The following is a 12,702-nucleotide window of genomic DNA, read 5'->3' as shown; positions in this document are numbered from 1 at the left end:
GTCTTTTACAAGATCAAAACTTTATAATCTAGAAGTTTCAGAATAAGTAAATAAATAATTCTCGTAAAATTCCACTACCTACCAGTTTACTTTAATAAATTGTCACGTTTACCAATATCTTATTATGAAGGTTTATTGGGGTAAAAGAAATAATCTTGATCTTATTTTATATCACAGATTGATTTATATTTTAATATTAAAATCCGTCAAATAATCGTATACAGAAATCTATATACATATAATAAATCTGTAGAAGGGTCAATTCTGTACATTGAAAATATTGAAAAAATAAATAGCAGGGGGTGTTACTGGATCTATACCAAACCCAAATATGTGATTAAAAAAATTTTTGTCTGTCTGTCTGTATGTGAAGGCATCACGTGAAAACTAGCGGTTCGATTTCGATGAAACTTGGTATAATTATACCTTAATATCCTGGGCGTAAAATAGGATACTTTTTATCCTGGAAAAATACGTAGAAAAAATTAATCTTAATTTTTCAGTTTTATCCATAAACGTTGTTCCGTAGAACCGCGAACACACGTTGCGTATTATTATAGGCCTAGCCGTATTTGGGAATTGGGTCCAATAGATATTTATAAGATGTTATTGTCAGAGGTACTCAAAATGGAGAAATAACCATCCACGCGAAGACCGACATCCGCGCGGACGGAGTCGCGGGCGGAAGCTAGTTATAAATAATTTTGGTAGAAGCGTCCTAGACCCGCTTTATTAAAATGGACGCATTATGTATATTGTATAGACGACTATTCTAGACATAGTCGACATTTTTTTTATTTTTAAGTAAGTAACCGATAATCCGGATATTCAAAAGTTCAAAACTTCGTTGCAGATTGCTAGGTTGGTACTACAAACGCTAGATGAGACGCAGAGCCTAAACAAAAAAGTTTACAGGGATTTAAAACGTGATCTAAATTAATTACATTAGGTACTTATATGATAATGATATGAGTCAATTTGATTCATAATAAATTCATAGGTATATAAAATTAATTAGATTAATCGACAATAAAAGATGTGTTTTTTGATTTTTACATTTTTATTTATATGTAAGTAGTTAACTAACTATGTATACGTAGGTATATAATTTATAATGATTCAAAAGTATGAAAATTTACCAACTAAGTACTTAGGTAACTTAACGTAAAAGTGGGTCGGGATACAGTCTTAGTGGATAATAAGAAAACTTCTCGTTATTTTCATTCACAGGCTCTTCTTCATGAACATCACCGAAATTTACGCGCAGAGAATCCAATTCAGAAGGTGCTAATGGTACAGCAACAAAGGTGTCGCTTCCATCCATTTCCGAATTGTCGACAAATTTCACAGCACGAAATTCATCATCTGAAGGCGAATTTACGTTAACGTCCAAAATGGGAATAGATGCCACTTGAATAGCTTCATTCTGCTCTTCGTCTATTGGGCGTTTGACAACTTCTCCATCAGCATTGCTTTCTGCAACTGCGTCACTCTTAGGAAGATTGTCCACCACTTGCACTGAGTCTACTTGAGGAATTTCACCATCACTCTCGATCTCTGCAGGGCTATCCACCACCATCACTTTTTCCGCATCATTCGAATTAATTGGTAAATTAGCAACTTGAATGGGCTCATAATGAAAACCTTCATTATGAGGAATATCAGCAACCTGGACTATTTCTGGATTGATCTGGAGAGCACGGGACGCATCATCGATTAATTCTTTTAAATCGTCCATAACTGGCTGCAGAGGTTTGATATCTATAAATTTAACAAGGATAGCTTCAGGAACATAAGATTCATCTGAGTTTTCAGCTACAGCCACATCTCTGAAAATTTCTAGTGGGATTGAATCTCTTCTAAATTGTTGGGGCACGTAATTTGATGCCACTTGCACTTCATCGACCGCTGGCCTCGGGATTGCCGAGACGGCGGCGAAAATACAAGCAAGGCAAAGGAAGATTTTCATCATATTATCTGCAATGAAAAAAAAAATCATTAAGTACTTACTTACTAACTTTTTAACTAGCTAAAAAAGAATTTAAAAATTGTTTACTCACAAACTGCGTTATAAATATTACAATAACAAGAACGATACAATATTATCTATAAATAAATAACTGGGCCTTACCTGATAGTTATGATATTGTTCACTAAATGTGATAACGTTGGCGTTCAATATATAGGCAATCAAAGAGAAAAAGTTATCGCTAGCAAGGGCTTGATAAGTACCTTTTATCAGATATGTGTGATTTGTCCACGTATGCCCTGATTAATAATTAATTAGTAATAAAATTTCTTATTCCATATTGATACAAATTTAATAATCCTTTTTTGTTTTCATTCAACTTATTTCAAATGAATCTTATAATACTACGAACCGCTATCTCTATCAATTTAATTACATGTAGGTATTTATCTAATACACTGCAGTTGTCTTTTCAGTGTACTGATTTCAAAATCATAGAAGATAGTAGGTTAATCTTATCTGGATGAGTCCACGTAAGATTTAATCAAAATTCGACCAATAAAGGGATGTACATACAAACTGCAAACAACTTTTTAACTATGAAGCATATTAATTATTTTTACCATTTTATTATACATAGTTACTCATTGAACGTTGCAAATATTGCTTAAAAAACTATACGACGTATAATATTATGACCGTAACAGGAAAGTCAGGCAAGAAAAATTATTTATATTGAAAGAATGGGCCTATGCTCACACGTACACAGTATGTAGGGGCTTAGAGTACTTAAACATTTTAAAAAGGCAAGAGACAATATGAAATAAAACGCATAATAATGTTTAAGTAAATAATATAATTGGAATAAAGTACAATATTTATAATTCGAAACAAACAATATTTATACTTTTCTTTATAACTCTTCTCCATACACCAAATTACCGCTAAATATATTTGGCAATATAAAAATAATTATACATATAAGACTCGACATTTAATGAGACTAACTAATTTCTTGTCAATTGGTCACTTGACCATTATTTGCCCAGTTTAGACAGACTTACCTACTAATAAAATGTTTAGTGCTTGTCACTAATACTCCGTCCCTAGTGTAGTTAGTAAATAGTGCAATTGAATAGAAAGCGAAATTTACTAAGCGACAAGTCGAAACTGACTGCGAAGTTGTCGCTTGTTGTATTGGTGTAAACAGTTCGACAATTTAGGTGACAAGTTGTACTGGCAAGTGAAAATCAAATGGCTGGTCACTTGTAGCTTCCACTTTTTCTATGTGTGAACGGTTACTTCTCACTTGTCAATATATAATATAGTGATGTGAAAAGCACTAAGCACTTAGTATTAAGCGTATAAACCGGACATAAAAGTGGGTAGATAACATGAACAAGCAGTTCCATCCTCTATCGACACAAATAACCTTAACTATATTGGAATATGATTTCTAGTAAAATATGCATTTAAAATAACAAATATAAAAATATAGACAAATGTGACATTGACCAGAAATAAGGTTTACGACTTTACCGTCTAAATTTTTATAATGAATTTACTTTGGAAGATTATTCAACACCTAATTTCTGATCAAGTTTACTCTTATGATATAAAAGCAAAACAATATTATGCAAAAACTAATATAATTATAATAACAAAGTGCACATCATATTATGAAGATGAATATTTAAGACTTTCTTCTCGCAATTCTTTGATTACTTATTACATTACCAACTTTAAAAAACACAAAAACTTTAACCATACATGATGATACACAACATAGATTCAAATGAAATTATAAATGCATAATGTCTGTGACATTTGAATCTTGAACTTGTTTTTTTTACAAATTATTTTAATTATGTAGGTACTAAAAAAACAGTTTTTTTAATAAATCAAAATTGGAACTTCACAGACTATCTAAAGAACGTCTTAATCTCGATTTCGAATCAAATACACATCGATAAAATATTATAGACAAACATTAATTTATTATAGATAACCTCGTTTTGTATTTTCCTAATTTGGCTAAGCACAAAAATTTTGTATTGGTTCTTGTGTTAAATAATAAAACCAAACAAAAAAAAAATTAATACTAAATTCAGACTCGTTATAAGGAATTAATAAATCCATTACCGACATATAAAAACTTTTTTGCATTTTTTTTTATTAATGACGTATGTGTTTTTTAATTACTTGCCAGCAATGTTCTTAAAAAAACATATAATAATACTATCTATGAAAATTTGGTTTCAAACACTTACCAAAGAAATGAATTTCATATTATCATAAGTTTTATTTTTATGTGTATTTTTACATCACCCTAATAATTTCAAATAGACCTCACATTTGACGATACATACAACATGAATAGAGATCAACTTACTCTTATTTATTAACATTAGAGGACATAGCAGACTTATGTTAAATGGAAACTAATTTAACATTTATACAAATATAGTTTTAACTTTACATTTAAAGTTGTGAGCGAATATATTCTTTATACAAATCCTGATATCTAAAAAATACAACGACAGAACCGTATTGGAATGTTTTTTTTTTTAAATTTTAAGTATAAATGTACAGTGAATATGAGTTTTTAGCCTACATGATTTAATCAACTATATTATTTTAGTAGACTTATAATTGATGATCTACAATGACTTCATTATCTAAAGAAAAATGTACATATCGAAAAAGTTATTTGGAACAAAATATATATTCTGTACAATTAAAATGATTTATTTAAATACAGTCTGTCGTTGTATAAAGGACGAATCTCTCCTGACGTAACAAAAAACGAAGTATCGTTTAAAAATGTTAAATGTAAAATGTAATTATCTTTTTCTTTGAAAAATAAATACAAACTATTATCTTGATGGTGAATCATATTCTAGATAAACACTTGAAAAATAATAAAATATAGATACATTTACGCAGGGGACTTATGACGACATGATATGACTATTTTGTTTAAGTATGTTTTAAATTCTAAAAATGCATGTTTCTTGTTACTGTACCATAGTATGCGGATCCATTTACATGGTGTTCTATTATTTACAATAACACATAGATAGAAATATATTTCAATTTTCAAAGAAAGATTTCAAATATACAAAATAAAAGACAAAACAACAATTTCATACTTTTTTTTTTACAATTTTACCGAAATGGATATAGCAATATCACGTCAACATATGGCTCTAGGAGAGAATTCGTCACATAAAAAAATAAAAATAAAATAAAAAAGTGCAAATGTTAAGACACGCGTGCGCAGTGAGCGCCGCACCGCACTCATTTGATGGCGCGAGCTTCTGGCAGGAACGCGTCCCAGTAGCGGATCGACTGCAATTGTAAAATTACACAATATTATATTCTTTATTTTTTTATTAATTACAAAAATAAAACTTTTTATTTCCGCTACTAATTTGCTTTCCGCCCGCGGCTTCGCCCGCTTTGACTAAAAACAAAAACCTTTCTCTTTAATCACTCTACCTTTAAAAAAAACCACATCAAAATCCATTGCGTAGTTTTAAAGATTTGTAGCATGCATAAATTGCATAGACAACGAGAAAGCGACTTTGTTTTATACTATGACGTAGTATAGTGATAAATTAATTGAAAGTTTGCAAGTAAAAAAACGTATTGGTCAAACTTTGTCAACTATACAATTAGTATATTGCCATCATTAAAGTGGAAGATTATTTAGAAACTACGAACTGTGAATCTGAACAACAGATTATATACATCCTTAATATTTGAAATAAGAATAACTAAGAATGCAAAATCGGCATTTGTGTACGATATTAATTCTATTAAAAAATAAAATTATAGTCAAACAGAGTCAAATATATACAGAATCTACATTTGAATTCCACAAACAATAAATACCTGAGCCTGATGCTTCATGTGCTCTTCAAGATAGCGCAGTATCGTGGCCCTGAGCTCCGAAATCCTGATTTCCTCCCATCGCTCCAACTCTTTCTTGATAACGCGCGAAATTTGATCAAACTCCTGTTGTCCGCGCTCCACTTTCGATTCCCACTGAAAAAATAGTTTTGTAAATTTATTACAAAAGGAATGTAAAAATTATGTTATAAGTAGTAAATATTTTAGGGCGCTTGTAATTTTTTTCCAATAATAGTTATCCAAAGAAAGTATAATTAAATGACTATATTGTCCGTTGTTCTTTTTAGCGATAAAATATTAAAATTTAGGACATGGTAAAAAATTAAAAACATACCTCAATAATTTCGTTAGCAGCTTGTTCTATTTTCTCCGGCCGGTTGGCAATTTCAGCCTTAGCCTTGTTCTCTCTCCTTTTCGTGAGTTGCATCTGTGCGTGTTGCCAGTTTTGGAACACCTATAAAATAAATGTTTAAAATTAAAATTATGAAGAAATAAACTTCTTAACGAGGGATTAATAAGTTATATTTGAAGTTTTTGATCTGTTTTTGATTAAAATAAAAGGAGTTGTAAACGGAAAAAAAAATACGTTCACTTTTTTAAATTAAAAATAGAACCTGTAATCTGTACCTTAACTCGTTCATGGAAAACATCTTTGATAGCACCAATGAGACCGAGGTAGTCCTTGATGTGTTCCGTAAGCACGTAGAAGTCCGTGTTTGACTGTTCGATCCTTAGATGCTCTATCTGTGGAGGTAGGAATAAGTTATTTTTGATATATTCAAAATAAACACTATTGTACATTTACATTTTTTTAAATAAACATGCAAGTTTTTAAAAGTATTTATCTTACTTTATGTTTGCAATAATTTCTTTTTTTAATCGGTTGGCGTAGCTAGAGATGTGTAATTGTGTAGTACACCGTCCGCCGTGTAGTTCACACTCAGTACCCGCGCTCACGCGCAGTACCCGCACACACGCAGTACCCTCACTCACGCACAGTAACCACACTCACATACAGTTTTTTTAAGCTATTGCATAACTTCTATCGCGGGCCTTGAGCGCGGGGACCGAATCGAGAAATTCCGTAACGAAAAATCCACTCTCCCATCCAATCCAATCCACGCTCCCCACAACGACGGGCGGAGGTGTGGCTTGAAGGCATGCTATGCAATAAGCTTTACCGCGGCAGTCCCCGAGTGCCACACGTCGTTTTTTTTGACGTGATAACGTCTTTAAAATCGTTTTAGTCGGGTGACATGTTCAGAAACTTGTGTCACACCAAAATTTCACGAGCGCGATCGAGAGACGGAGAGAGAGACGGACCGATCTCCGGTCTCATCTCATCATAAGACGTTATCACGTAAACATCTCGATCGTAAGCCTACTTTACAAACAACCAATTCGTCACCTTCTCGTGCAGGTCGGAGAGGTGCGAGAGCGCGCGCGAGAGCGGCGCGTGCGGGTCGGCGGCGGCGGCGGCGGCGATGCAGCGCGCGCCCTCGTGCGAGCGCGCCGCCAGCTCGCGCCGCTCCGTGGCCAGCGCCTCGCACGCGCCGCACAGCCGCCGCAGCCCGCTCTCCAGCGACTCCACGCGGGCCACGCGCTCTTCGAACCACTGCAATTATACATTAACACAATATTATTAACTAGCTGCTCCGCGCGGTTTCACCCCCGTGGCTCCACTCCTGTTGCCCGTAGCGTGATGAAATATAGCCTATAACCTTCCTCGATAAATGGGCTATCTAACACCGAAAGAATTTTTCAAATCGGACCAGTAGTTCCCGAGATTAGTGCGTTCAAACAAACAAACTCTTCAGCTTTATAATATTAGTATAGATTACTGAACATAGCTAAAAAATAAGATTTACTAAAGACATTTTTGAAGTTATACTTCTTTTGAAGCAATGGAGAAAAATGATGAGAGTGAATTTTTTACGATGCGCGCGCACACCGACACCTAAATTTAACAGCATGAAGGTTCTAGGTGGTATGAAAATTGATAACTATGTTCAAGTTGTATATTCTAGTATTTTTTCCATACGCCAAAGAAGTATAACTTCTAACGCGTGTACATATGTACACACACACTTTTTTTTATACCACAACCGACAAAGGAGCGGGCGGTGTACTGATGAAAATGATCACCGCCGCCCATGAACAATTATTGCAACGTTAGGTAACTTTGCGATTGTTTTGCCGGCCTTTGAGAGACGCGTAGGCTCTTTTTTTGAAGGCATCCATATCATAGGTAGATGGAAACACCGAAGATGGCAAGCTGTTCCACAATTTTGTTGATCTATATCTTCGAATCTGAATCTATATCTTCGAATCATGTATTGTCAGTCAAGACCTACACAAGTCATATACAATTTACGTAACTAATAGTGTATTGGATTGGGCATAACGATTTAAGAATAAATTCCGCACAACAAATTGATCGGAATTTTGTTTTACACAAAAACATTTTTTTGCGTATTTTCAATATTCCTAGCAATAATATCATGACATTTAAAATATTTGACAATAGCTGGAAAAGTACTTACAGGGTCGGATTCATCCATTCTGTATGTTATTTTATTAACAGTTTCGCCTACTTTGTTGAACAGTCTCAACATACCAGCTCCACTGAGTGCCGATGTGCTTGTTGCTTTGGGTAAGTCAGATTCTAGGGGAAAAAAATATTAATATAGTTATCAGCCCCCCTAGCCAAGTGGCTTTCTGTTAGCGTAGCGTTCAATAGAATAGACTACGAATGTATGAGATTGACGTAAGCTGTAGATACGTTTGTCTACAGCTTACGTCAATCTCATATATTCGTAGTCTATTGTATTGAACGCTACGCTAACAGAAAACCACTTGGCTAGGGGGGCTGGATATTATAGAAATAAATGTTTTTTCTATTACGATATGAGATTGTTATTGATGTATAATTAAATAATAATAATATAAAACAAAAAAATAAAAATTGTCATCCAGAATATTGATTTACAAACTGTAAAACAGCTCTATCAGCGAATCTAGTAAATTGCATTATGAGCTGTGAAAGTCAAGGTCAGTAAGAACACTTTTCATTACATTTTTTATTACCGTTTATTTATCATGCAATATGGACACATGATGTTGATGTATGGCCAATGCCCTTGATAACTAAAAGTGATTAAAAACATTCAAACATTGCCCTGATAGATAGTTAGAACACATCATTATGAACAAACATTATGAACAAAATGTAGTTTATAAGTCATTGACATCCATACTAATATTATAATTATAGCAAAAGTAGGTTTGTCTATGCGTTATGCATTCACGCCTAAATCACAGGATATTGACAGGTTCCTCGACAAATTATTTGTATCAATTTTAAATTGATGTATGATTTGAGAAGTCTTTAAAAATAGTTATTTTTTTTTTCATATAAACTAATTATGAAAACACCCACACACAAAAAAAAAACAAAAAACTTACCAGACTCCAAAAACTCCCTAAAATCGGGATCTATACACAGTACGGGGTGTTGGGCAACCCTATTCAAGAACCTCTCGAGAGCCGCTCGCCGCCGCTCTACGAACTGTGATTGTAGCGAGTTGGATCCAGTTGTTCCATTTGCACTTTCAGTCGATGGTGTGGACGTCATCTTTAGCTTTGTTGTGCCTGTGTTAGAATAGAAGTAATAGTGTATACTAGACGGTTACGAGAATTTAATTTATAAATAATAATGGACATTGGATGTGTTATAATTTTGTAACATATTCTAACACATTTTGGTTTTATAGTGAATTCTATAAAACCCACATTTTATATTTACAAAGACACAAATTTAAAAATTAAAGAATAGAAAAAAATCGATTCGAACCCGCGGCGATCGAATTTTTCCTATTGAGCTGGATTTTTCCCCAGATTATTTTCTTATTTTCTGCTTAGATATAATTAAAGCTGAATTTTTTTGTCATTAGTGATTAATGTTTCTAATTTGTTGTAACACAAAATTAGAAGCTCATTGCTGTAATCTTAAAAGATTACCTCATAATCACATTTTTAGCAGGCATTAATCATTCACCTTGGCTTTAAGCTTGTTAAAAGGTAAGCCTATTAGTTCATTTTGATGGAGTTTAGAGCAATGTATAAGTAATTGTATGTATAACAAAATATACAATGACTGGTAAAAATGCTCAAAAAATTCTTGAGTTAAGAATTTTTTTTTAACTTTTAAACAGTAAACTCCGTTTCCAGCTCGCAATGGACTTTATGTTGACGGTTGGAAGACGTAAATTTTGACGTAAATTCTGTCGACATTTATTGAACAAGCTAGTCAAATTCAACTTCAATTCAAAGTCAAAATTAACTGAGTGTTATTATCGCTCTGTTCAAAAGGCATAATACTTGCATAATCTTAATATATATAAATCTCGTGTCACAATGTTTGTCCTCAATGGACTCCTTTATAATAAAATTCGCACACCATGTACAGTTCGATCCAACTTGAGAGATAGGATAGTTTAAATCTCAAATCGTTTTAGAGAAAGCGGCCGAAGCCGTGAGCGGGCAGCTAGTATATTATAATCCGCTAGCTAGTTGGATGTTGAGTGACGCGCTAGTCAGTCAATCAGATGACGGCGACATATATAATTGAAACAAATTAAAATACAATTATGGAAAACTGACATGTTATATACTGTATAACGACAAAATATTCTACAGTAAAAATTAAAGTTGTAATTCTTGTTTTAAATTACCCCTTTAATCTTATCTTTACAACATAAAATTAAAGAAAGGTGTTATAAAATTGTAATTTGAAGCTATTATCTCTGATTCCAACTTGAATCATATAGTAGTACATAACTAGTTTGCAAGAAATTGCAACAACTCTACTCCTTTCTCAAGATAAATAAATGAAGCTAGTTAAACTTTAAATTTTTTTTTATTTTGAAATTATAAAGAAATGTTTTTTATTTAAATAAACGACTACCTACGTTATCTTAATGGTTTTTCAATTAATTGTTAGTTTGTACTGGCAATGCAAGGTGTAATATTTCATATATGTATATTCATGTCATTTTAGTCGTTTTTTATAGTACTGATATATGTATTACAACATTAGATTCAACTATTGTAACACTATTATACAGGATTTTATCCATTAAGTATACATTGCATTTAAATATATACTTCCTTAAATGAATTTAAATCAATCATTAGCTGCTCAATGGAGCATTGAATTAGAGGAAAATACCACTATGCAGATCAAGTTTAAATCTTTTTTCCTGTTTTATGAATAAATTGGCAGTAATAAATGGTAATTTTACAAAAAAACAATTTTTTTTACTTACCTACAATGCTTTTTTCTGGTGCAGGAGGTATGATTCTACCTGACCGTAGATATTTTTCTGTTAGTTTCTCGTGTAAGCCAAGGAAGTCGCTGAAACGGCGGAGAACGGCAAATTCGTGCTTGCTAAATATTGGCATGTTAGTTTTTGTGAGGACCCTATATGCAACGTATGAGCTCATGCCTTCACCAATTTTTTGAGGCTCCGTTACAGTTACTATTATGTTGTTTGCACGCTCTGTGACTATCTAGAACAAAGAAAGTTCAGTTTTAAATACCAAATGAACTTCACATTTAATTATTTTGTACATGGCTTAAAATGGTCTAATGTAAAAAACTTCCAAAAGATTTTTATTTAGTAGGTGTTTTTTACTTTTACTGTATATGATTAGATTTGCAATAAGCTAAGCAATGTGTGTTTCTGTTAGTGTTATAATTATTGATAAATTCCTTTTTAATTCATACTATACTACCTCTTCCATTATAGGACTCCCAATACTTGATACATCTCCAATGGAAGCCTTTTCTAAGCTTTCCCTTACTCCATTTACCTCTGGATCCAAACTAACTTCCTGCAATTTGATTAATAGTAAATAATTTTTATCTAATCCATTAAAAGTGTACCTATGTATAGATTCTATTGAATATTCAAAAATAGTCTAATACAAACTGTTTTTGTTGTGATAAATATTATGATAATAAAGATAATTTATTCATAGTATCTTTTAAATAAAAAAAATGAATAAAACATGAGGTAAGTGTTGTAAATAGAACATTAGTAAGCCTATGTTAAAGAAGAAAAATTAGTGATCATTAATTAGCAATAATCAACATACAGCAACGTAAAGTATTTTTCTATAAATACAAAGTGCGCATCGAACATTAATTTAATTATCATACAAGTTCATTAGTGTGTTAAACGATTTTAAAACACGTAATCTTATTCAGGGCGTCAATGGATAAAAGGATAGAAATGTTGAATAAAGGGGCGTCAACGTCCCCTGATGAACGCCGGGCGGACGCAAGAAATGATTCAAAACAGATTCCTATAAGATACCTGGACCGCTGAAGCAAAAAGGTCTTCGTCATCTCTGTTCTCGTTGTTGATATCGACGTTGCTAAACGGTGTCTCCGATCCGTCCGACATGATTAATGGTTCCAAATAATCACAATACTTAAATCGGTGACACTTAATGCGACTACAATTCTGAAATTACAGAGATAACCACAGGAGATATCTGCACAAACGAAAACTACAAATTGTATTAAAAATGACGTTCCGATTTACGAATCAAATGGACGCGTTGACATTTACACGGTGGTACCAGATAAAAAAATATGGAATAGTCGTAAGATATACGTATTTACAAGACATACAATACTAGGAATAATTGATCTGCCTGCGCATTAAGGATTGGAATTTTATAAAAATATAAAGTTTGTTATGTATGTAGGTACAAGCTCTAAATAATAATTACCTACATACTAAAAATGG

At 32.7% G+C, this 12,702-nt stretch overlaps 2 protein-coding genes across 2 annotated transcripts; both read right to left on the bottom strand.

The window, feature by feature from the left end:
- Nucleotides 1-1,106: 1,106 nt before the first annotated feature.
- On the bottom strand, nt 1,107-2,180 carry LOC123698876. Its single transcript, XM_045645684.1, has 2 exons — nt 2,132-2,180; nt 1,107-1,977 (listed from the first exon to the last, which is right to left on the bottom strand). The coding sequence occupies exon 2, from the start codon at nt 1,970-1,972 to the stop codon at nt 1,160-1,162; it is 813 nt and encodes a 270-aa protein (XP_045501640.1). The 5' UTR covers nt 1,973-1,977; nt 2,132-2,180; the 3' UTR covers nt 1,107-1,159.
- Nucleotides 2,181-4,541: 2,361 nt separating this feature from the next.
- LOC123698875 (sorting nexin-2) lies at nt 4,542-12,651 on the bottom strand. Its single transcript, XM_045645683.1, has 10 exons — nt 12,265-12,651; nt 11,681-11,779; nt 11,212-11,455; nt 9,350-9,535; nt 8,428-8,549; nt 7,293-7,499; nt 6,512-6,628; nt 6,219-6,338; nt 5,867-6,019; nt 4,542-5,320 (listed from the first exon to the last, which is right to left on the bottom strand). Exons 1-10 carry the CDS (start codon nt 12,352-12,354, stop codon nt 5,270-5,272), a joined length of 1,389 nt encoding a protein of 462 aa, XP_045501639.1. The 5' UTR covers nt 12,355-12,651; the 3' UTR covers nt 4,542-5,269.
- Nucleotides 12,652-12,702: the final 51 nt, after the last annotated feature.

The sequence above is a fragment of the Colias croceus genome, chromosome 17 (assembly GCF_905220415.1).
Source record: "Colias croceus chromosome 17, ilColCroc2.1".
Classification (NCBI taxonomy): Eukaryota; Metazoa; Arthropoda; class Insecta; order Lepidoptera; family Pieridae; genus Colias; species Colias croceus.
This window is presented reverse-complemented; position numbering and strand designations above follow the sequence as displayed.

Coding starts and splice junctions, on each gene's coding strand:
- LOC123698876 (XM_045645684.1), bottom strand. CDS start 1,972: ATGATGAAAATCTTCCTTTGCCTTGCTTGTATTTTCGCCGCCGTCTCG.
- LOC123698875 (XM_045645683.1), bottom strand. CDS start 12,354: ATGTCGGACGGATCGGAGACACCGTTTAGCAACGTCGATATCAACAAC. Junction 8,550..9,349: donor TAGGGAGTTTTTGGAGTCTG/GTAAGTTTTTTG, acceptor TTTTTCCCCTAG/AATCTGACTTACCCAAAGCA. Junction 5,321..5,866: donor ACATGAAGCATCAGGCTCAG/GTATTTATTGTT, acceptor TTACAATTGCAG/TCGATCCGCTACTGGGACGC.